This window comes from Amphiprion ocellaris, chromosome 20 (genome assembly GCF_022539595.1).
Source record: "Amphiprion ocellaris isolate individual 3 ecotype Okinawa chromosome 20, ASM2253959v1, whole genome shotgun sequence".
Classification (NCBI taxonomy): domain Eukaryota; kingdom Metazoa; phylum Chordata; class Actinopteri; family Pomacentridae; genus Amphiprion; species Amphiprion ocellaris.
This window is the reverse complement of record NC_072785.1, coordinates 19,385,382-19,409,299: the sequence shown is the minus strand read 5'-3', so window position 1 is coordinate 19,409,299 and position 23,918 is coordinate 19,385,382. Positions and strand designations below refer to the sequence as shown.

General features: G+C 39.2%; 2 protein-coding genes across 5 annotated transcripts in view; both read left to right on the top strand.

Annotated features, from left to right (window-relative positions):
• Positions 1-5,527: 5,527 nt before the first annotated feature.
• LOC111569643 (interactor protein for cytohesin exchange factors 1) lies at positions 5,528-14,756 on the top strand. Of its 3 annotated transcripts, XM_035948884.2 has the most exons (12): positions 6,832-7,119; positions 7,212-7,276; positions 7,993-8,046; positions 8,528-8,567; positions 9,081-9,250; positions 10,765-10,838; positions 11,144-11,215; positions 11,320-11,384; positions 11,692-11,816; positions 12,035-12,374; positions 12,782-12,972; positions 13,148-14,756. In XM_035948884.2, the coding sequence occupies exons 3-12, from the start codon at positions 8,023-8,025 to the stop codon at positions 13,346-13,348; spliced, it is 1,302 nt and encodes a 433-aa protein (XP_035804777.2). In that variant the 5' UTR covers positions 6,832-7,119; positions 7,212-7,276; positions 7,993-8,022; the 3' UTR covers positions 13,349-14,756. The 3 variants fall into 3 exon arrangements, with proteins under 3 accessions (XP_023127664.2, XP_035804777.2, XP_023127665.2); XM_023271896.3 differs by lacking the exons at positions 6,832-7,119; positions 7,212-7,276 and adding an exon at positions 5,528-6,003; XM_023271897.3 differs by lacking the exon at positions 7,212-7,276.
• Positions 14,757-14,910: 154 nt separating this feature from the next.
• Positions 14,911-23,918, top strand: part of scaf8 (SR-related CTD-associated factor 8) — a 30,905-nt gene continuing 21,897 nt past the window's right edge. Inside the window, exons 1-3 of one of the 2 annotated variants that reach the window (XM_035948883.2) lie at positions 15,048-15,067; positions 16,013-16,096; positions 21,500-21,593. Coding sequence is in view for 1 of the 2 variants with exons in the window: in XM_023271913.3 (XP_023127681.2) it covers positions 15,038-15,067; positions 16,013-16,096 (114 nt within the window). In the remaining variant the exon portion in view is untranslated. Of the gene's footprint in view, positions 15,068-16,012; positions 16,097-21,499; positions 21,594-23,918 lie in introns of both variants that reach the window. The other variant, XM_023271913.3, reaches the window with a different exon arrangement.

Genomic DNA, 23,918 nt, shown 5'->3' with positions numbered 1-23,918 from the left:
AAGGATCAGCACCTCTCATCATGGAACTGAAGATCTGACTGCTGTCAAGAATGACCCACGGCTCTCACCTCTTTCCCCTTTTTCCTGTGTTTTTCTCTCTGCATGTATTTACTCATCGAGAGGAGCCTCTTTTCTTATCTCTGTCACTTCTTCATCCCTATGCCTTTTTCTGCCTGAGCTTGCTGAGCTGTAGTCGCCTGCGGTCCTCACTAATTTGCACTTTCTGAAAAGCAGCGGTCTGGCTAAATACTACCTGCACTCTGTTTAACCCACTGCATAAGTTTGCTAACCACTAACATTTTATGCCTGCACATCACAAATGGTTACAAGAGAATGAAATGCTAGTTTATGCATGTTGAAAAAATACAAATTTTGTTAAAAAAAAATCACTATTTTTTGTCATTATATGGATGCAATGAATGTTTAATTCTCCCTTTGTTTTTCCTATTCTTGAGGAGATGCTTTGTTTTCACATGACACAGAATTACCCAACACTGAAGATACATTAGCTATTATGGTATTAAGTATAATTAAGTTTCCTTCCCGAGAAGTTGCTGCAGTTTAAGTTACACAAATCATCACCATGACTACATTAAAATAATTATAAAATAAAAGCAACATTTTTTTTTTTTTTTTAAAAAGTAGCTTTGAGGATTTGTTAGTGTATCTCAGTCAAATTGAGGCTTTCAGAATACTTTCGTTAACACATCAATCTTTATGTATCACAGGGACCTGATTGGCACTCTAGCAGTGACTTCCTCAACCGGTGAGTTCCTCTCCCACTCTCTCTGACACACACGAACACACACATTTCTATACACACAGCGTCACACAGTCTATAGGTCAAATGAGAAACATAAGAGCAGGGTGGGTCTACTTTTCCAGCAGGGAGTGACAGTCAGCAAGCTGTGGAATCTTTTTAAAACAAGCCACGGGGTGCAGGGTCAGTGGGTGGGCTGCTTTTACGATCAGGAAAATATTCCATATACATGACAGAGATGCAAACAGAAGCAGCAGCAGATGTTTGAAGGTTCAATTCGGTGAGGTAAAACAGCCATATCAAACCTCTACAGACAATTTATCATCATCTTTCTGAGCAGTGCGAATGTGGCTTTTCATTCCTTTAAATGCTGAATCAATATCAAGCTTTTATTAATTGAGCACTTTTGTGCTATTTTCAAACCTAGTTGTCTCTCTGGCCCTCCAGTTTCCAGTTTGTCCCACATAACAATGTGTTCATCCACCCTCGAGACACCTTTGCATCACAGACTGTGCCGGGGACTCTTTAGAAATGTCACTGTTATGACAAATCCTGCGTCGTCTTCGGACTATAAATAATTGCATCCCACTGCGAAATATGATGACGCGAGGATCGCTGTTCTATTGCCCCAGTGTCTCTTCTGGTCCTGGATGTAGGTCCTGAGGAGGTGTGACTCCCCACATTAACACAGCTATCGATGCCTTGTACAATACCCCCGCCCTCCCTGGCGCTTCTATTCTAAGAGCCGCACACAAGCACATCACATCCGGCTTACTGCACGCTCGATCAAAACACATTACTCACATTTAGAATATATAGACAGATGCTACAGTAAATCTCGCAGATAAGCGGTTGACTCATTTCTGGTGGCGGTTATGAATGTGTAGCACTGATGCAGGAAATAGAATTTGACTGACAGTGGATTTAATCAGGTGTCAAATTAATTTTGGCCATTCAGTCTGTGAAAACAAACCTGTTTTTCTCATGACAAAGCATAAAATGTAATGGCGCATTAGTTTTCTCTCTGCGTCACTTGTCAAAACCATCATAGACAAGTGGCAAAAAAAAATCATCGGTATCTCTCTTAGCAAAGTAGCAATTTAAGGAGGAGACAAAGATGTGAAGATTTTTGGATGACAGGAGGAGGAGAGCAAAAAATGTTGAAAAAAAAAAAGAGCCGGAGACAATTTCGTACCCTGAAATTGCAGGGTGAGGCCCAGCTGAGGTAAATAGCGTATTCTGAGCATTGGGAACAAGCTTCTTGTCTGCCATGCTGCAGTGGCTGGTTTCCAAAAAGTATTATCTGAACTGCTGACATAACATCTAAATGCCAACCCTGAACCAGTCTCCATGGACTGTTTTGTTCAGGCCAAATCAAAGTGAGCCGGATTGGAACATAGATAAAGATAATAAGTGGTTACAAGGAAGCTGGGAAGCAATAAGTATGTGTTGGAAGTTTTTTAACAGACACTGTTGTCTGATCTAAAGTACGATGTTAGCCAAAGCTTCTTGGCGTATCAGATAACTTTACTATGAAGTACAATTTGACATTAGTGTTTTAATCCATAAATGTGCTGACTTTGATTGTCTCTCTTTTCCTCACAGGTATAATCAGCCACATATACGATCCTGGTCTTTCTCTCAAGCAGTAAGTAACTCAACCATCAGCCCCTCTGACTGAAAAATATAAAGTCTATGCAGTGACACAGTCTGTGACAGCACTTGCATACATCTGTGTGAGTTTGCTCGTCCGCTATGCAATGTGAAGAATGTCACCGGCCTCAGCCTTGGCGAGAGGCGGTGAAATGGAGAGCTTCAATTACAGGCACATTGCATTTCACACAGATAAGACTACATGCACGCTTTCTCTATCACACACAAATCACCAGGCTGGTATGCAGAAGTGCAATCTGCAGATCATGTTCATCACGTGAAAAGCCTTTGCCAGCCTGAATCTGCACCATGAACCTCTTACTTTTTTGTCATGTTAGTGCCATATCTCTTGGGATGACAATGTTGCTCCATACTGAAACATCTCAACAAGACTTGCATTGTCCCAAGAGGATTAGTCTCAATGACTAGTGATACCCTGACTTTTTCTGTAGCTCCAGCACTGAAGTTGAAATTTGGGATATTAAATGAAATGGAGCTACACTCAAAGAGATTACTACAAAACTTTGCACAGGCATTCATGTGTCCCTCAGAATAATTTGTAACTGGTGATGCCTTTAGTTTACATCTTGTACTATCAATAGGTTAAGTTTCTTTCTAAGTCTCAGCTTTACTTAGTGTGGAAATGTTAGCATGCTAATATGCTAAACTAAAATGGCACAGATCGTAGCTGCTATATATCAGTATATTATCGCTGTCGCTGGGATTCGGGTCAAAGTATCGCCTTCCACAGCTGAAAACATGGCTGTATTCTTTGTTTTTTGGATGTGCTGATCATGGAAAATCGAAAACCACCTTTGACAGATGTGGAAATGAAATGGCCACAGTGGTAAACTGAGGATTGCTTTGCTCACAGAAACCATACACCACAGTGCTATGAGTTACTGTCAGTTCCTCAGTGGCACATACACCTCCACAGAGGTCAGATGGATTAGGCACATAGTCAGAGGTGGCAAGTGAACAAATCACATTTGTACAGATTTATGGTGCAATTCTGACTTGTTGTTGCACCAAACAAGAAAACCTTGACCTTTCTACGAGCATTTATAGAGAACAGAGGATACAGAATGCTGTCGAGGGCTTCTGCTTAGATTATTTGTGTGTGTTCAGATGTATCTGCTGCACAGAAGAAAGGCAATTAATTTCAAACTAAATCTTTAATTTACTGTCATTCAGTTGTAGTGTTTGGAGCTATATGAGAAAAATCTAAACTGAGGTCGTGATCAGTTGCAGGTCAATCAGGCAGATACCAGCAGCGCCAGCAAACTGAGCAAGCTAGAATCTGATATCATTTCCAGCCCTGCACCCTTCCCCCTGTTTCACTGTGTGAGATTCCCCTGCTGAATAATAGCTACTCTGTCTGCCTCTCCTCTGTCATTTCTCTTCCTCGCACACACACACATTTAGTTTCTGGGTGGGTAGGTGGGTGGGTGGGGGTTATTAACTAAGTGCCATGACAATTCTCAGCATGGATCGTGATGGGAGATTGAGCGCTACAATGGTGTGACCAATCTGCATTCCCGTGAATCCTTGAGGCCTTTGACATGAGTCGCAGGCAGGATTACCTCACTTCCACCGAGACACAGCTTCAGCAGAATGCCCCCTTAAATCAACCTAAAGTGGCATGCTGGGGGTTTTCCCTCATCACAGAAATGAGAGGAGTGCGAACTGTGTTGAAATATTCCATTTAGCTCAACACGTTTAATTGAAATGTTCAAGGCTTTTAGGGGTAACACAATGAAGTTACTTGTTATGGATGAGAAAGACAGGGTGACAAATGGGAGGGGAGGCAAAGAGGAAGCTACAGTGTGACAGAGATAAAGGGAGGGGATCTCTTCATAGTCACTCCAAACCACTTGCCGCAGCACAATAGCAAGTGGAAAAAGAGAAGAGGCCCTTGTCTATTTAAGTAGAAAAGAAATGGAGACTATAATAACGCAGGAATGTGTCGGCTGGTTTACCGCCATCATGGCACAGACGGACTAAGGCCAGAACATCCAAAGCCTCTGCACAGATACAACTTGAGCAGTGATGTTATGGCTGCAAACTCGCTTCCCACTGAGACAGTGAGGGGTGTTGATAGCCAAGGACACAGCTTCTCCAAGCAGTGAGTGGATTCTGTAACATGAAACACTTATTTTCTCCTTGTTCTTGGAAGCAGCCGTCTGTGTTTTTGTCAGCTTCTCTCAAAGCAATAGAAGAAAAAAAGCACTGTAGCATTCATCTGACTAGGTCATGACCTTAACCCTTCCTTCACATCAGTAATGTGTGAATCTTATACAGTAGGTGCACATTGTGAGGTATATTTAGGTATTTAACAGTCATTTGAAATGCTGATACTAAGTAGGATTTTTGAAGACTAAGTGTTTAGAAGAGGAGAACCCAGTCCGTCTAAGCCAGGGATGTCAAACTAATTTTAGTTCAGGGACCACATAAAGCCCAATTTGATCTCCACTGGGCCCCACCAGTAAAATCACAGCATAATAATCTATAAATTACCACAACTCCAACTTTTTCCCTTTGCTTTAGTTCAAAAAAGTACATTCTGAAAATGATCACATTTAATGAATCATAGTTTTACAAAACATAATACCGTAATCATCCTGAAATTTCTTAAGAAAAATAAGTTCAATTTCAGCAACATGATACCTCAGTTTATTATTTACACACACATAAAGTCGTGATCATAACAGAACATAAACATTTAAATTATAGCCATAAAACATCTCAATATGAAACTGTTAGCTGTATTTCTGATTTTAAACATTGTCTGACCCGAGGAAGAGCAGTATTTACAGTCGTCAACAGAGCACAGGCATCTGCAAAATGACTGACAGATTGCCCCAAGCTTCCCTCATAGTGCTGACTTTAAATTGCCCCCCATGGCAAACATGAGCTCAACAAATAGTTCCATCTATCAAGGCTGAATAGGCAGGGTTGGGTGCCCAAATACTCTTCACCCAACTACTTATTTTTTAAATAAATCAAAAACAGACAACAATGATATAAAGTGAGCAGGAACACAATGATTGACAGAATGACAGAGTAAAACACCTGTGAGATCTGTCAAAAAACAAGTGTAGCTCTGGGGTCAAACGAGGCAGGATATATGAGTTATACCAGGTAATATCAGCCATAGGTATCAGCCATGTGCTGCAGGAACAGAGGAAGGCTCTTTGTTCCTTTGATGGTGTTTTTGGCACATAAAGGCTGTTAAACAGCGACGCCCAGTGGTCGTATGCGGAAACTGCGAGTGCTTTCTTAGAGACACTATCAATTTTGCCTTAATGTAACAGTAGAAAGAGGCCAAAAATATCAAATTTATAGCTGCAATAAACAAAAAACATACATTAGAGAAATATGCCTTTACAGTTTTTATCACCTAACCTTGGGTTTGGTCGGTACCTCTTTGAAGACGGCTAACACACAAACAGGACCTGAACCCACTTGAAACCAGTCGACCTTATTGTGGATTTCCTCTCAGTCTTTGTCCTGAAATGTTCCCCAAAGTTTGGTCAAACTTTAAGCGGAGCTTTCAGGCCAAACTGCTTTCGCTGAGGTTATGGTGGAAGGTACCGTACATGTTTTATTAGAAATGTGTCGGACTATTACATTTTATCGCAGGTGTCCGTGTTTACTTTCTCTTGCTAGCTATACCACCAAACCAAGAAGCTAGCAGCTAACTGTACTGCTCTGACTAGTGCTGGTGCTATTAGTGCTGTCTGTATTTAAACAACAGATTTAAGTGTTTCTTTCTGAAAAAACAACTTACCATTCAGTTAATTTTACGTTTCCTAAATATACTCAAAAAGAACATGTAATACAATTTGGTTGTCAACACGACTCTTTATATGAATTTGTTGTTTGTGAGCCTTTTCGCCTGTTGTGTTGCACAGATAAGCATTCGACTGTCTTTAGACATTTTTATTTGTAATATGGAGCAAAGTCTGTCATATTTCAATTTCATGTGCTATGTTTCATCATTATGTGCAATATCAGTATATTACTAGTCCTATTTTAGTTCACTTGTTTATATTTTTGGTAATGTGCCATACTTATATATTTTTTGCTTTTCTCACAGGCACTTTATTTATTCCAATGTCATTTAGATTTTTTAGGAGCTTTGGGATTAATAAAGTTCTATTTTTTTCTTATTTTATCTTATCTTAAAATGTGCATTCCTATCTAACCAGTTTTGCTTCCCTTCTTACTTCCTTCTTCTGAAGAGACAAAACTACTGCATGGCAGCAGCTTTTTACCAACTGAGCTGACTGAAGCTACAAAGGTGTACAGCAAAAGTGTCAAGAATACTTGTAAATTTGCAGACAGGTTTGCTCAGTGTGGATCTCACATCTTAAGTTACACTTATCGTGTGACATCTGTGAGAAGGGAAGTTAGGTTCTAAACATGCACAGACACTCTCAGTAAGGCTTGTGCTGTGGTTTATGCGGCGATCATGAGCAGCTCCCACAGGCTGCCAATGAGCTCAGATACCCGGAAAACAAGCTGTGATGCATTTGAGTTATGCAAGACAGAAACACGCACATCTACATGTACACTGATACATGGAAGTTTAGTTCACATAAGAGCTTCTGAATTGCTGTCAGTCGGTGTGCTTTTAGAGTCTCAGGGGTGTTTGGCTAAGGTGTTTGGACTTGAAGTCATTCGGTAGAAATATAAAGAACCAGGTATGTAGTGTCTTTCTTACGTTCACTGGAGACATTTGTTGATTTGTGTTTGTGGTGAGAAACTGAAGGTGAACAACTGCAATTGGTTTCAGGACCCTGTGACCAACCCACCGCCTGGTTTTTACATTTCCGGAGGTGCAGTGCTAAATCTGAAAGGGTAATATGTCAAGGTTATACAAAGAATAGATTATGGGGGAGATATTTCAGATTTACTGATGTCATCCACAGTAGTATTATGAATGTGTTTTCAACAGCGGCAAGTCATTAAATGTATTGTGTGCGATAGTCCCCATCTCTCTTGCATGGCTTTAGAAATAGGGAACTGAAAAATGCAGAGGAAGTTAGTCAATAATGGCCAGCTTGGATTTCTCAATATCGCTGTTATTTACGGTGTTAAATTCCAAAGGGAAATGTTTCACACTTTGTTTGTTTGCTCTTCTCTGTTGTTAAAAACCATTTTTGGAGTGTGATTTTGCAAAATAATCATGTCAAGTCAGATACTTTGATATTTGTGATATGGGTCATAGAGTAAATGAAACTGCTGACACTGACCTTTGTGGCACTGAAGCTGTGAGTCAGTGCTGTTCATGACTATTAACTTAAGTTTTCTGTCCTTTTTCTGGCTCAACTTCCACAAAAGGAGAAACACTACTTTTTCTACCCATTTTCAGTTAACATTTGTCCTGTTGTCTTTTTTTTAAATTCTGGAAAACCAGAAAAAAACTCATTGAGAAACATTGTCGGTTCTCTCTGCCCATGACACCACTTCCTCTTGTCACACTAGAGAAAAAAATGTGCTCATTTTCTGCCCATTATCTGTGGGTAGTAATATTGTCAACCTACTCATTTGTGGCTTCTGGTTTCTTCCAACAGGCTGCATTTCCTATATCTGTGGCTCCTTCTATGGCTGCCGACGACTACAACCCTGTAAGTATTTCTGATTTTTTTTTTTTTTTTAAAGCGACATTTACTGAGGCAGAGGTTGTCTTGCTCTCGCTACCAATGAAAAAGAAGCCCTGCTCTCCTTTTTAATGGGTGAAGTACTTCTGCTTCTCCAATTTTATGATGGACAGGTTAAATATTTATACAGTACCAAGGCTGTATACCTCAGCAGGTAAATAGAAGGCTCTTGTCCAGGATGTTTTGCCTGTTTTTAAAGACAAAGACACCAAAGAGAGACAAAGTGCAAAGCAGAAAGTCGAACGAGAACATTAGGGGGTGTTACTCAGTATTCAGAGAAAGAATAGCACAGAGAAAATGCATGTGACACTCAGTGTGAGAAACAGGATGTTCCGGACAGCCTCTTCTTCTGAGCCGAGGGGTCTGAGACTGCTGATTTTCACATCTCGTCTTCTGCCTCTGACTCTCTGACCTCCCGTTGTCCTCTTCCTCTGCTCTCCTCCCAAAGGTCTCCCTCCGACACAAATCCAAGAAGAAGAGCCGAGGAGGTAAGTCGGCTCCCATCACTTTGTCTCTGTGTGTCCCCACAACTGTAATTTGGACCCTCAGTAGGCGTGTGTCAAGTGGCAGGGCAATTAGTGTGTACAGAGGGTTTTTAGCAGGCGGTCGGTTACTTTCACTTCACTTCTGGTCTAATCTGGTTGACTGCGGCAGCATCTGGGATTCTTCTGAGAAACCAACCTTGTTTTTGTCATTGCTGAGTGATTCAGAATCATAACAGGTAGGCTGAATGGAGAGCAGCACTTCAGATGTGACTTTTTGTGGATGCTTTGTGGGTTTGCTCAGTGGTATTTTTAGACTTAATTTGGCTATTGATCAAACACGTTGGCCTACTTCACTCGAATGGAAACGTTTTGGGTTGTTTGCGTGAGCATGTTAGACTGCAACTTTTTGCTTCCTCTAATGCAGTACATGCACTCTACTTGTGGCTGTGTTTCTCTGTGGACGGAGGGGTGGAGATCTCAACAACGCATTTGTATGCATGTGTTTTCTGTGCACAGGCAATGGTACAATGAGCAGAAGACGGATCTCAGTCAAAGAGCTGGGTCATTCAGACCACCAGGGCTGGCTGTACAGGAAGAAAGAGAGCAAAGGCTTCCTGGGTATCAAATGGAAGAAGTACTGGTTTGTGCTGAAGAAGACGGCTCTCTACTGGTATACCAACCAGCTGGTGAGTAAAATCCCATTTTATGTACGAGACAGTGTCCATGTCCCAGCATGTTGCCATTCATACAGCTTGTATTCAGCAGCTATAGGTAAACAAACCCTGAGCTACACAGAATTAGTCACAATATTACAAAGAAAGCTAAGTTTCTTGTTAGACTCCCTCAATTTCCCTCATTTGCAAGCTCTCAAAATCTGTATTGTCTCATGTAAAGTAATGGTGAAATGGTAAACGAAAATTGTAGATGATTTGAGAGGAGCTTAGTCAAATTTCTTGTCTCTTTCTTTTGCTTTGCCAATGCACTTCAGCATATCTTTTTTGGCCTTTTCTGTTTTTCTCTCCTTTTGGTACATAAAAAAAAAACAACTAATTTCTATATTGCTGTTATTGTCAACAAAAGCCATGTAAACACCAAAACCAGCAATGGCTTTCCCCAGCCTGTTAGCTCATGAATATATAGTCTCCTGTTTAAGAGAAGGTCCATACATTTCTTTAGACTTTTATTTTTTGTTTTTATTTGGGACCATTTTTAGCAGGGTATTTAATGCTGTAGTGAACATTTACCACAGCAGAATGGTATTTGTGGTTGTAGACTCCAAATATACTACAGTGAACACTTCTATAATTCTGATAGATAACATATGCATCTTGCAATTAGTGTGGTTTAATAGGTTTTAAACAATATGTCAGGCTTTTGACACACAGCTGCTGAGCAGAATTAAGCAAGGGTTGATTTTCCTGGACTTCATTAACAATATGACAAATATATAGTATTACTTCATTTATTTAATGTAATGTGCTACTTATTTAAACATGGTCAAAGCTATGTTTAAATGTTTAACCTTAAACAAAAATTACACCTACAACCAGACTGTAACTGTTGCAACTTTACTTTAATTTGCCTTATTGGCGATAACTTTAAAAAATAGTAATGTTAGTCAAGAGTGATTTTTTTTAAATTAGATTTAATGTTTTTAGCCCAATTTTTAAAGAAACTGGGTTTTCAAAGAAATGTAATGAAAGGTATATTCATCATATTCACAAAAAAAATAAGCATATGGTTAGTCATGATGCATTATATTTACGTATCACTGACAGTAAAAAAACAACCAAATACATCTGAATCTTCGTACGGCTTTAATCTTTTTAACACCTCACACTTTTAACACTTATTGAGTCTGAGATGCGGTCTGAAGCACCGGAGGCAGCAGATGATTCATACTTGTTCCTTCCACAGCTGTTTCCCTGCCAGCCTGTCACTGCAGGAGCCACTAAACAGTGTCACTGTGTTTCCTGAATGTGACAATGTCACTAATAGACCTCATACAGACATACATTTACTGACGTGTTTGATTTACTGGCACGATGACTTCAGTCAAAACTACTTTATGTCACCATCACACAGCAAGAACAAATTGAAGAAGTAGCCTGCTGCAATTGACTTGCAGGTGTTAGGGTCAGGAAGTGGTTTGAAATCTTCATTGTGTTTTAAAGCTCGTTGTTCAATCTGTATGTTGCAGGCAGAAAAAGCCGAAGGTTACATCGATCTCACCAACTTCATGATTGACATAGCCATCGAGTGCAAGAAGAAACAGTAAGCTCATAGTTACTCTAATCTGTCTGAGGCTTCTCTTGACGAGATAGCTGATATAAGCCACCCACCACCCGTGGTTTCAGTTAAAAAGGAACTATTACCAATATTTATCTGATGTTGAATTTGTGTTCCCACACGGTTAACGGAACTGTTTAGCCTTGAAACAATCTTAAAGTGATCAGTGAAGTAGAGTTTAATCCACATTCTTCATTAATTCCAGTAAAAACTTCTTTTCGCTTCCCTAAAATGCTGCTTTTTGTGCTGATCCTGTCCTAATGACTGACCATTTACCGCTCCTCACACAGTGCATTCAAAGCTTGCCACCCACAAGTCATGATGTTTTATTTCGCTGCTGAAAGCCACGAGGACATGAACTTGTAAGTAAAAGCAGAACATTGTATCTGAGGGTGTTTTTGTTTTTTTATGTATCCGTCTTGTTTAATCAGAAATGTAATAAAGTTGAGTAATTTCTTCCTTTCAGATGGTTGAATAAGCTTGGGCTAGCCTCCATTCAGTATGAGCCAACAGAACGAAACACTGCAGCCGGTGAGCGCCCAGGGCAATCTTTTTCTGTTCTCTCTCACTGTTGCTAAGTAAAACCCTGCATTTTTTGAGATGTAAACTGCTACTCTAATGTCTTCTGCTTGGTTTTGTTTGTTCGTTCTTGAGCACTCTAAATGAACGTATCTCAACAAAATCAATTAGCACTAAAAAATTTTCCCCCAGTGAGAGCACTGATATTTTCTGGTTATTACAGAATTCAATATTAAAACAGTGTAATTTCCTCCTTTTTGCACTGAATGTGTCATGTAATGAATCCCTGCTTTTTACGTGTCTCCCCACAAACATTCAGAGTGTTACAGTGAAGCCAGTGACCATGAAGAAGCTGAAAGCACAGAAATCCCCCCTCCACCATACTCTGAGCAGACTCTACGGGGCTCCATGGATGCTCCTGGTCCACCTGGTAGCACACATCAGGTCAGTAACGTCTGCAAATGCTATCTAAGACATCCATGGAATATTAAACTTTCCATTATAGTCTCATTCCTTCTTATTTCCTGCTTAACAACTCTTGCATGTTTACATTTCTGAACAGATCATTTCTCACCAAATATAATAAAACCATGATATGTAGCGAAGAAAACCTGTTTATTTAATATTCAAATATTACATGTAACCCTGGTTATGTTTTACAGGGCACTCTTCCTCCCCCTTACTCCTCCGCGATCCCCAGCGAAGCTAACGGTTCGCTCTCCTCACCCGTCAGTACGATGACATCGCAGAGCTCCGCCTCCTCGCTCGCCAAGCACCGACAGTCCTGGATGGACCTGGTCTCGCAGGCCTCTCCTCCAGTCGGGGAAACGGCAGTGGTGTGCTCGGCCCAGGTTCACTCGTATCAGCCTCCACAAGAGGAGACAGAAGAGGAGACGGTGTTGGAGAACTTGGCTTCCCAGGACTCCTCAGAAATAGAGTCAAATGAGGAAACGCCTGCAGCGGAGGGGGAGGGACAGAGGCTTTTAGGTGCTCGAAGTGAAGGTGAATCTTTCTTTTACTCCTTTAACTGGATGTTGTTTTTATACTAGACTGCCCTGTCGCTAAATCGCCAGATCGATTTTTCAGCAAGCAAAGTCAGGTAGTTCTGTTTTTGACTTTTGTTCTGTTAAGTAAAGTATGTATTTTCAGGTGTGTCATTTCTAATTGTGAAAAACATCAGCTTTTGTGCTTAAAATGAACATGCGATTGATTAAATTTGCTGGCACATTTTTATTCTGTTATTACTGATATTACTTTAAATAGACAAGCCTGTGTGTCATTTAAATATACTGTATCAATATATTTTACTTTCTCTGACTTCTATCCCCCTGGAGCAGGCAGTTACTCACTGTAATCACTGTGCTGTGTATGGTTATGATGCAATATAATGCAACCTTATCTTGTTGCAGGCGATCATGGGAACAGCTCAGATGAGATGGAGAAGCTGTATATTCATCTAAAAGAGGCCAGCCTTTCGCCAATAGGAGATCGCAAACCATCCACAAGACGGGAATTCAGGGCCTCCTTCATTAAACGCTGTAAAAACCAGACTGTCAATGATAAGCTGCACCTTATCAGGACACTCAACAGCACATTAAAGGTACATTTTCTGTCTGTGTCCTGATCTGATTCTGTAGTAAATAACTTACGTAGATATTTTGTAACAGTCTGAGGATTTCTTAGATTGTAAAGATTAAAATAGTGTGACTTAGTGCAAAGCTATATGCCATCATTTAACTTTCTGTTTTCTTTTGCTCTTTTCTTTTCTGGTGCAGTCAAAAGAGGCGGACTTGCAGACAATAGAGCAGGTGCTGTCGGATCCACAGCTTACCTCAGACAAGTTCAAAACGTGGAAGGAGGCTAATGCGACCTTGGTGCAGGAAATCTGCGTCCAACAGGACCAGCAGGTGGCATCGGAGGCCACAAAGGCTGCAGCATCAGTCATTGCTGCTCCTGTGGTCGAGACCAGTTTATAAAGACTTTACGTGACTGTTTTTACTGTATTTGGACTTGGAGGACAACTCTCTCTCTCTCTCTCACACACACACACACACACACACACACACACACACACACACACCACACACACACACACACACACTGCTGTCGGTTATTCAGTCAAGACCTGTTTCACAGAAGTGGATATTTAAATGCTATTCAACAAGTAACTGGATCAATGAAGAGTGTTTTTTAGTTTCTATGTGAAAATGGAGACATTATATGATAAGCAGCTCACATTAAAATGTGAAAAGTGTCTTAGTATTACTGTTACTGTTTCATTTCTAGGATTAGCACATTTTACAGCTGGTTGTTTTGTGTTGTAATTGAATGAGCCTATGCATAAACTTATTTTGAATGATGGATTACGTTGAAATAATGGAGCCATTGTTATCTGCATGGAAACACTTGTTTTTATGGTATGTTTTATCTACTTTAAATTCATCTGTAATGAACAAGTTTCTGTTTTGTTTTCAAACTGTTTTCAGTCAATTATTGGTGCCATGCACCATCAGTGCCTGTTACATATGTTTTACTGTGACTGTTGTGAGTGATTTTTGTATCTTTCACCCTAGACGTTCTATCGTCATACTTAACAGTAAGACTTTCCAGACTGAACACTAGGGCCTGCACTAACAGAATAAATGTTGGTTACAAATCATGACAATTTCAGATTTTTATAAATCAAACATGTCAAATCTTTGTTCCTGTGATGTAATTTAAAGCCAAGGGATGTGATAACCTGATGTTTTAGTAGAAAAATCTAATTATCTACTAAACCAAAACCAACCTTAAAATAAAGAATCTACTTAAATCCAACCTAAAAGCAAAAAATCTGTCAGTCTGTTGACCACTGATATTGACCTTATTACACAATTAAATTTTTTTTTCAAACTTGATAAAGACTCCATAACTTATATTAACTATAGATACAATATATTGATTATAAGGTGCGTCGTAGCTGTATTAATTGCATTTAAGCACAGGATACATGGTGGATAATTCTCAGGACAAACTTTCCGGGACCATACAAGCAATAGACCCGGTAGACACTGTAGGCTACAAGTTCCAGATTAATGGATGATTTTGATGTCATATGGACATCAGACATTATGTGACTGCAAACAGGTTTAGGAATTTCAGGCCAAACAGGGTCCTTGGACATCGTGCCAGGACCTGCTGGTAGGGATCCAACTAAACTCCAGACTCAATGATGCATATTTTCTTATCTTTCATCTGTTTCATCTGTGTATGTAAGATATTAACTCGATGTAAATAACTGTACATGATGAGCGTGTGATGTTAAATCTCTTTGTTCTCAGTTCTGGTATGAATGTCAGTGTGACTGTTTGTATACAGGGCAATAAAGTATTGTCACAAGATTCATTTTGATTCATGTGATCAATGTGACCACAGATGATGGTGTTAATGTAGCCGTGCGATGTATTCAATACTTCGTACAAAAAGGAGGAGCTTTGGTACGACTTGTAATATCGCAAAGTTGACGCTAGGAGTCGCCGGTCTCACTGCAGATTCTCTATTGAGGTTATGCGCCATATTGGCAGTCTCCTCCATCTCACCAAACGTCGGGCATGCATGTTTTTAACCGGCTAAAGAGGCGACAACTGTAATTTTTTACAGTGACCTGCGAGCCGACAAACAACACTATGGAGGCCGTCAAAGCATTTAACAATGAGGTTTGTTGGAAAGCCTTGCAAAAAAATTGTGAACATATCGAAGGATATGTTGTCTAATTCCCATTTGCCGTAGCTAGCTGGCTAACGTTAGCATCAAGTAGCAGAAAAGGAGAGCGGGGTAGTCTCACACAAGGCCGCTAGCTGTGCACAGCAATACAGCATACCGTCATTCAGTGTGTAATCCCTTTTAACTACTCGGGCTGCAGCTGGGAAGAGAATGTGTTTCCTACCATACACCGTTTGAGGTTGAAAGTCTGTGAAGAAATATTTTCCACAGACTGTTGCTAACGGCTGCTAGCTAGCTCCAAGTTAGCTAAACCGCCACAGTTGCGTGTTAACTTGGTTAGCTAACTAAGTGATGTGGACGTGGGGAAAATACCTGTTTCTCATTCTCCCTAAAATTGTTGCCATGTAATTATGATTGAAATAGCATTAGCTTGCTCGTGTATAGGGTAGAAATGCCTTGAGATAACATTATATTCGCACTGCTAGACAAATTGTTAGCCATCAGAAGGCTCAACGCTAGTAGCGCAACCGTCTTATGTCTGCATTGACACTTAAGTCTGTTTTTGTCATCGTCGGTGTAATTGCCGACCTCGCTATCCATTCACAGTTGATGCCATTACAAATTTACCTCTACAGTCGACAGCAATTATATTTGAAATGGCTATTTTGATTTTTTTTTTTTTTGTTAATACCCCAACAAATGCCCTGAGTCAGAGCCAAGCCCATAACATAGTCTCATTGGGAACTTGATTGTCTTTGACCAGTAACAGATGCAAAATGAAGGTTTTGCGGTCCATGAGCAAAGCTAGCAGACCAGAAGGGAGGATGCTTTGGACATTTATCTGTTTACACAGTCGTTTGATGGCTATTAACCTTTTTTTGTATTAGTAGTTACATTGTATGACAAAAAAATCTCTTTTGTCTTGCTTCATCTTTCAGTTGTACTCATTGAATGAGTACAAGCCGCCCATCTCCAAGGCCAAGATGACTCAGATCACCAAATCTGGAATCAAGGCTATAAAAGTAAGTATGTAGTGTTAAAGGATTAGGCAGGCAGGTGATGGATGAATAAAGAAATGGTCTTTAAAGGGAACAGTTCCCCAACTCTAAAGACATATAGTATGTCTATGCACAACCATAATGCTATCAGCAGAATTATTCAAATTGAGTTGTTTAAACCCACTAAAATTTAGGAAGAGTACACTAAACAATTTCTGACTATCAAGTCAGAAATACAAGCTCCAACACCTTTGAAGTATGCATGCATTTATGTTTTTAGATAGACAGAAAAAGACATGAGCAAAAAGTGAAACAGATACTAGGCTTTTACTTCAACAGCTGTTTGAGGTTCAAAATTCATTGCAGTTTGCTATTTGATTAATGGAAAACCATTTGTGGATCATTTTAAATGTCTAAATGCTATATTAAAAAAAAGGTCGGTGTGTGGGTGTTGAAATCCAAAAGACTGGAGTCAAGTTAACATTAAATTCTAGAAGATGTAAATGCATCTGTAGACTCCATGGGCCTGTTGAATACAGTGATACTGAAATCCCCTTTGTACCCTGGTACTTTGTACAAGGTATTGTTCTCCTTCCTGTGCCAATGAGCGAATCCTTGACTAAATCATGGCAGCTGATATGAACTCATCTGCATGATCTTTGACATCATAATTACTCTGGTGAACACCTAACTGCAACATGGGTTTATGCAGTAATTATGCAACTGTGAGGTGTTTGTATTAGTATTTCAGCTTTTAATGAATTAATTACTCTTAGTAATACCTGGGAAAATGGATTTACCTACCGTTAGTGAAATCATAGCATGTGTTGCTCTTTAGTTCATTCTTTATGATTTATGCTAAGCCTTAAGGCTACAACGTATGTCACGCTGGCATGTAGTTAGCTCATGATTCAGGCAGAGAATGAGAAAGCATCATGATTGGTTCTCCAGGCTAACCTCTTCAGTAGTAGCAATGGTACTTCTAGCTCTAGCACTGCCGCACACATTGTGGTTGAACTACTCCAATGTGGAGAACTACTTTTTCTTCCTACTCGTTGTAAGCTCTCTTCCTGCACCAGCACTCTTGTCATCAGCTGTGTGTGAGTCAGATCTCTCGCTCCTTATTTTGTTATTTTTTTGTGTTTTTTAAATATTCAGCTATAGATTGGTTCATCTTTAGAGCACAATAACAGCTGAAAGAATTGTTTCTAGGATCAGGCAGGCAGGGACTGACTGCTATCGTGTAAAATTTCAGCTGCCAATCTCTCAAAAAAGTGTTGCATACATGACCAAAATAGTTGCAATCTGGAGCCCTCTGATGCCTATGGTCCTGTATGTTTTAGATAATTCAAAATTTCCTTATGGGACATCCATACTATGCTGTACCATAAGCAGTTCCTATCTGATATTTCCATACAATGTGAAAGACGGTTTTTGGTGCTTGCCGTGATTAGTTTGTGGTGGAGATAGGAGGTAGAGAGCCACAGTTGGATTAGATCCTGTGGGACACTATATTAACTAAGGAGTGGCAAGGAGCAAAAAATCCACAGAGCTTAACAAAGTCAGACTCTCATGCATTGATTTTAGCAGTTTTATAGTTGTTTGGTTTAGAATCGTTTTTGTCTATTATCCAGTTGCTTGTTGACTTTATGTAAAGTATCTACTAACATGATGTGCTATGTACTAAACATGTAAAATGTATTTGTAGTGACATTCTTAAACAAAATTATCCAGTGTTTCTTCTACCAAGACCATTGGTTAGCATGTCAAGTTTTTCCCTTCCGTCTTCTTGGATTCAGGTTCTGTTAGCATGGAATGTAGTTTTTGCATATTTTCCTATACATATTTACAATGTCTGCTGCTGCAAAGACATGAATTTATAAGATAGGCGGTCAAAAAATGAAATTTCCAAGAAGAAGTTTCAGCATAAAAATGTTGCGAGAAAAAATATGAAAATTAAACTTTATTTAAAAAATTAAAGTCGGATAAGGTGTGTATGCTGATGTGCACCTAGCTTAGAAATTACATTTTTGGGAGCAGCAGGCACTTTAAATATGTGAATATAAATATGCCAAATCAGCATTCCATGCTTGCATTACCTGAACGAAGAACAAGGTAGAGGAAACTATGCAAAGATAATGCTGCTGTGAAACAAAAGGTAAATAGATAGTGGTTATGTCTGGCAAATACAAGAGCTAATATTCTGCCAGTGTAGCCAGTCTTTCATTTTCATAGCTCTACTACTACATTTTCAGATACAGTCAGTTTAAATGTCTTCTCTCCCTTCGGGGTTGTAGTAATCTCTTTATAAATGTTTTTCAACATTTATCAGCTCAACATTATCTGCTCAGTTTCATTCACCAGAGACATACCAGCACGCAAGTGTAAATGCTCACAACAGTGCAGGCTGCTTGTGTAGGTTTGGGCAAAGGCTCTGTATAGATTTGACACAGGAATATAAATCGAGTTTTTATCTGGTCACTCTAGTAATAGCTATAGACCTTTTTCACAGACAACATGTAAACATTTCAAATTATTTGCGAAATTTTGTTCATTATTTCAATTTTATTAAAATTATCTGTGACATAGCACCATAAATATATATTAGAGCTATGAATTCATCTTACAGAACACTGTGACATAGTTAATAATAAGCCATTTTACATCTTGCAAATGGTCTTATTGAAAATGAAACCCATTCTAGGCTGAACAAGGTGCGGGACTTAGGTCAGCAGCTATCGAGTATTTTAGTAATCGAGTATTCTATCGGTTGTTCTGGCGATTAATCAAGGAATCGGATTCTGTGTCTGGCATGCACGTTACAGCATCATAAGCGGAAGTGAGTGCGCTGTGCAACAGAAATAACCATCCTGGCGGAACACAGGCAGACATCTGCAGTGCATTGTACATATTTACTATAGTACAGGAGTATTCAAATAAAACTCCAAGCCATGGGAACCTAACATGTATTTAGTTGGTGATGCAGAAATCACACAAATATGTTTTAATGTTTGGTCCGTTTAAATTTTTGGTACTGCAGTTGATAGAACACAAATAAGAAAACTGATTAGTTTATTAGTATTTATTACAGAGAATATTCAATCGGTAACATTAGTTTCACTTTGATTTGGCCTCAAATTAAAGTGATTTCCTTCATTAGGAGACAGTGTCAGACCTGCATGCACGTCAATCCAATATCATGTTCGATATGAAGTTTAATTGTGCAGCTGTCTGTTAGAAATAATCAGCTGCATTGATTGATAAAATAAATACATTACGCACGATTAACAGTTTTCTACCAGCATTCCTGTCTTACATAATTTCCACTTGCAGCGCTTTTTACTGTCAAAATTTTTTATGTTTCTCATTGTTCTCCATTAAAACAACCTGTTGACTGAAGCAGCTGAACACGATGAGTTGATTTTGTACAGAAAACAAGTCAAATGATGCATTAAACACTCCTGTTTGTGTGACAAGTTTGAAGCAGAAAGTCTGAGTTAAAGAAAATTGAAAACCACCTTCAACCTGTTAACTCTGACTGAGGTTTTAGTTTTTGTCGAGCCGACTGACACAAAGAAAGCCGGACTATGTTAAACTGTCTTTGTAGTTCAGGACTCTGATCTGCTAAATGCCATAAAAACTAGAAAAGTTTTGCCTGTTAAAATAGACGCGTCCTGTCAAATTTAAATTCCCCTCATAATTTATTGATTTTTGGTCCAGGTCCGTATAGGATGAAGTCTGGGTCCTGACGCGGACTGCGGTCCACCGGTTAGTGACCTGAGGACTAGTATGTAGTGGATTAAATGAAGCCTCCATTTAGATAATTTTGCCTCGAGGAATTTTAATGATCGAATTACTCGAATAACTGGACTAAATATAACTCTCGAATAACTTGTTTGTTCATTGTTCTTGTATATTTTTGACAAAAATTTTTGTTCATGGGGTCCGAATTTTATAATTACAAGATCTGGATGTCACAGTTATGAGAAAGCTTTATGAGGGTTATATATAAGGCTATTGAAAAATTTGGCATTGCGTATTGAAATTCTTCACTTCACACAAAATTGGAATATAACGTTCCCAAGGATGCAGTAATTGCAATATAGGCTGCAACATGAACCTCATTTTTGAGCCTACATTTTGGAAAATGTGGCCAGTTAGGTATTTACTTGCATTTTAGACTATACACCATCAGATGCTGACAGCTATCTTTAAACTGCCATGAAATTAGAAGAAATTTTACACAACAAAAGTTCAAAATTATTACAATTCCTGCCACTTCCTATATTTGTACCCCCATATTTGTTTATGTTTTGGGAAAAAAGTATGATGAATTAGCTTATACATGCACATAACAACTAGTTGTGGAGTTAAGAGTAGACTCAGTCAGTTCAGTAACTTTATGTGCCATCTGTCTACATTAGTGCTTTCCAATACTGCATACCACTACCCATGTGTTTCACACAGGCCAGTCTGGCATTGCCCTGCCAGCCTCTGGTAATACCATATGGAGAACAAATGTGTACACATTGTCAGAAATGTGTGAGTACTCACACTTTATTTATCAAAATTTGTAAATGTTCCCACCCCTACATTCAACAACATAATTTGTACTAACAGCAATAAATCCCTTGCTCTAGACTCTTAGCAAAAAACTGTCAGTACATCAGAGTTTGGGGGCATATAGTGATATTGTAGTTGCTTCTTCTTTTGCTTGGTATATAAGTGTCAGTAATCTGAGACACCTGCACACACCATGTCTAAACCACAGCTAATAATTTGTAGACACTGGGCACTTAGAAACCTTTTACAGACAGCATTGTTAGCCACAAGTAGTAGTTGTTTTTTTTAAGTGGTGACGTAGTGTATGCTTCGGTGAATGGTCAAAGTGATTTTAATACAATGTAATCTATCTATCTCTTTGATTTCGTACCTCTGTTGTTCTGAGTTGCAACAAACTATCTTTTGGAAATGCTGCCATTTTAAGTTAGTTTTTGTATGCAGGTATAGGTCAACTATTTTTCTGTATTTAGTCACAAAGTTCCTTTCAGTAGTTTGTCTTCATGGCTGGTATCCTGCACCCGAGGCCTATTAGAAGTCTCTCAAAAAAGTAGTGTGATCAGTAGTCAGTGATCAAATTCCGATGCCCAAGTTCACCTGAAATGCAAAATGCTTATTTTTCAAAGATACTTGGGTGGTAAAGGACAATTTCATTTTCAGAATAAATGTATTATTACTACTACATGAGGATGAATTTACTTCAAGGCCTTACAATATAAGTTCAGGACACCAGCTCTTAACTATGCATCTTCTGTTAATGTATTTCTTTGTCCTGTTTGTACTCTTGTTTCTAAAGGATCTGCTGTGCTTTTGGTGTTGCTGTGCCTTGTGTTGCCTGTAAATAACACCCGTTTCCCCTTCCCTCAGCAGCTCTCCCAGCTCCCCCAAAGCACTGAAAGTGAAGCAGGAGGATGGGGTGGAGAGAGTTACAAAGAGATAAGAGAATCCCTAACCAGCTTAGGTAGGAGTATGGGTTGTTTCACAAGGAAGATGGAAGAAGACTAAAATCATTTAAACTGAATTTGCTCCCACACACCCAGAAAAGCAGGGCTTTTGCTGTTCTGGTTGTCATGCGTTGGTCGATGTTGGTTTTGAGCTCTTGATTATGTTTGAAGTTGGTGCAGTCCTGTTAATTTTCTTCTTAAATTATGTGATGCCAATATTTGTGTTTTGTTTATGCAAAAATCTTTTGCTATTGTTCGAGAGTTTAGTTAATTTTCTGTGTTTCTTCGTACTGACGAATGATGGAGACAATCATTTGTCAGTGTGAGGTTTAAATTTAGGTTATGAGGAAGAAAATAGATAGTTGCCATTAGTGATTTATAAAATGTTGACCTTTGGGTTCATGGACATCTAAAATGTATTGGTGTTTTAACATCAAGCATACATTTTCATTAGTTCAGCACTCATCTGCAACACAGTGGACATCATATACATGCACTTAAATTTTGCATGACATAGAATGGTGAAGGTGAAATTGTGTAAGATGGATATTATTTAGAGTGTTCTTTATAGCACACACTTTTTGCAGAATCTTTGGAATACGTAGCTTTTCATGAGTAGGCCAATATCATTATGGCAGTAATATGACAGCATTTCTTCGCATTGTAATTTAATTCATCCCTAAGGGTTGTCTCTTTCACAGTGCTTAGACCTTGAGTGCTTGTTTTGGACAGAACAGCAGTGATTCATGCCTTCTGCACACACACTATGGTTGTGTTTTTCATGTTGTCACATGTGTAAAAGGACTGGAAGATTGCAGTCTTGTCTGCTTATCTGGTTTTGGGATTTTCTGATAATATTTCATATGCTGATTAATTTAATAGCAAGTTAGGGCTGTCACTTCCTCGACAAGAAAAGCGCTTAGAGAACGCAGTACTCCACCAGGACTGCTCAGTCGTATCATTTCCAACGGCTGAAATCTTGAAAAAATTTGTGACAGAAATCACAACACTATAGAATGTGGACATTTAATATAGATGTACCCACAAACAAAATGACTTTGCGCTGAGCACAGGTGTGTGTTATGCACGTGTACATTATGTACGGATACTGACTTGCGTGACCTAAATATGTACTGGGCGGCGTGAATTGATGGGACTCAGAAACACCCCCACAATTTAATCAGTTGTTCATTGTATCATTTCCGACGGATAAGTCTGCAATGGTCGATTTGTAGTAGGATCGCAGTCATGTGATCATCAGCAGGCAGCTGGTGTAGCGTTCACTTGTCGTCATAGTTACAGTGAAGCGTGCCCCTATCTCGCAATGATACAGAAATCTTTAATGAATCCATGGATCCAGACTATAAGCCACATCACTGCCAAAATGTAATCAGTTGGTCCTTGTGTCAATTCTGATCTTTCCTGAAAATTTCATCCAAATCAGTTTTTTCCGTTTTTGAGTAATGTTGCTAACAGACAGACAAACTGACAGAGAAACCAACGCCGATCGTCACATAACTCCGCCGAGGCTCTGCCTTCTTGGCCGAGTAAAAATATCAAGTTCACCACATAATTAATTTGAGTAAGAGTAAGCCCGCATCAGTATTGCATTAACATACATGTTTAGTGTCGAGAAGGTCATTTACGTTACTGGTTTCAAATCCAAAGAGTTTTTAAAATGAAGGTGGTGCGACGATCGAGAGTAAAATACAGGAACAGCAATCTGGTATATCAGTGATCTCTTGAAGTTTGATGTCAGTAAATAAACTAAACATTAAGTTAGTGTGATAGGTTGCATTGCTCTATACTTTGTCTCTTTCGCTAACCTAGCTGGGCAATGCATCTCTTAGACTGTCTTCCTTACCAGCCACTTTTTGCGCTGTGTTCTGTGACTGTATGCCTGATGAAAGTGAGCGTGAAATACAGGAAGGATAACCGTGTTGCGCATGATCAAGCAGTCATATGTTTATGCATGAAATAAAGCTTATGCTTTCAAGCAACAACCTCTCTGGGGACCATCTCTGACTAGATAATAACCTAAATGTATCCCACCGGGCAACATTATAATTAGTATTTTATATTTGCAAGTGTGTTAAAGGAAATCGGGGGGATCCACTTTGAATGAGCCTAATGTCATGCTGATCACGGTAATCACAAAAGACTGTAAAACGCGACGCACGTTAGTTTTGTTTAGATATGCTATGCGTTCATCCTCAGCATATGAACGTTGGACCTATCAAATGGCTTTAGACATTTTTGTCATATTAACTAGGGGTGGGTGTCATTAAGATCTTACCGCTACTCGCCAATACTGCTTGTCAGTTCGATATTCTATTCAATTG

What these genes read in the sequence shown, in the direction of transcription:
- LOC111569643 (XM_023271896.3), top strand. Translation starts at nt 5,929, where the DNA reads ATGTTCCCCAAAGTTTGGTCAAACTTTAAGCGGAGCTTTCAGGCCAAA. An exon ending in CAAGAAGAAGAGCCGAGGAG is followed by an intron (nt 8,568 to 9,080) that starts GTAAGTCGGCTC and finishes TTCTGTGCACAG; the next exon opens with GCAATGGTACAATGAGCAGA. An exon ending in AGAACGAAACACTGCAGCCG is followed by an intron (nt 11,385 to 11,691) that starts GTGAGCGCCCAG and finishes ACAAACATTCAG; the next exon opens with AGTGTTACAGTGAAGCCAGT.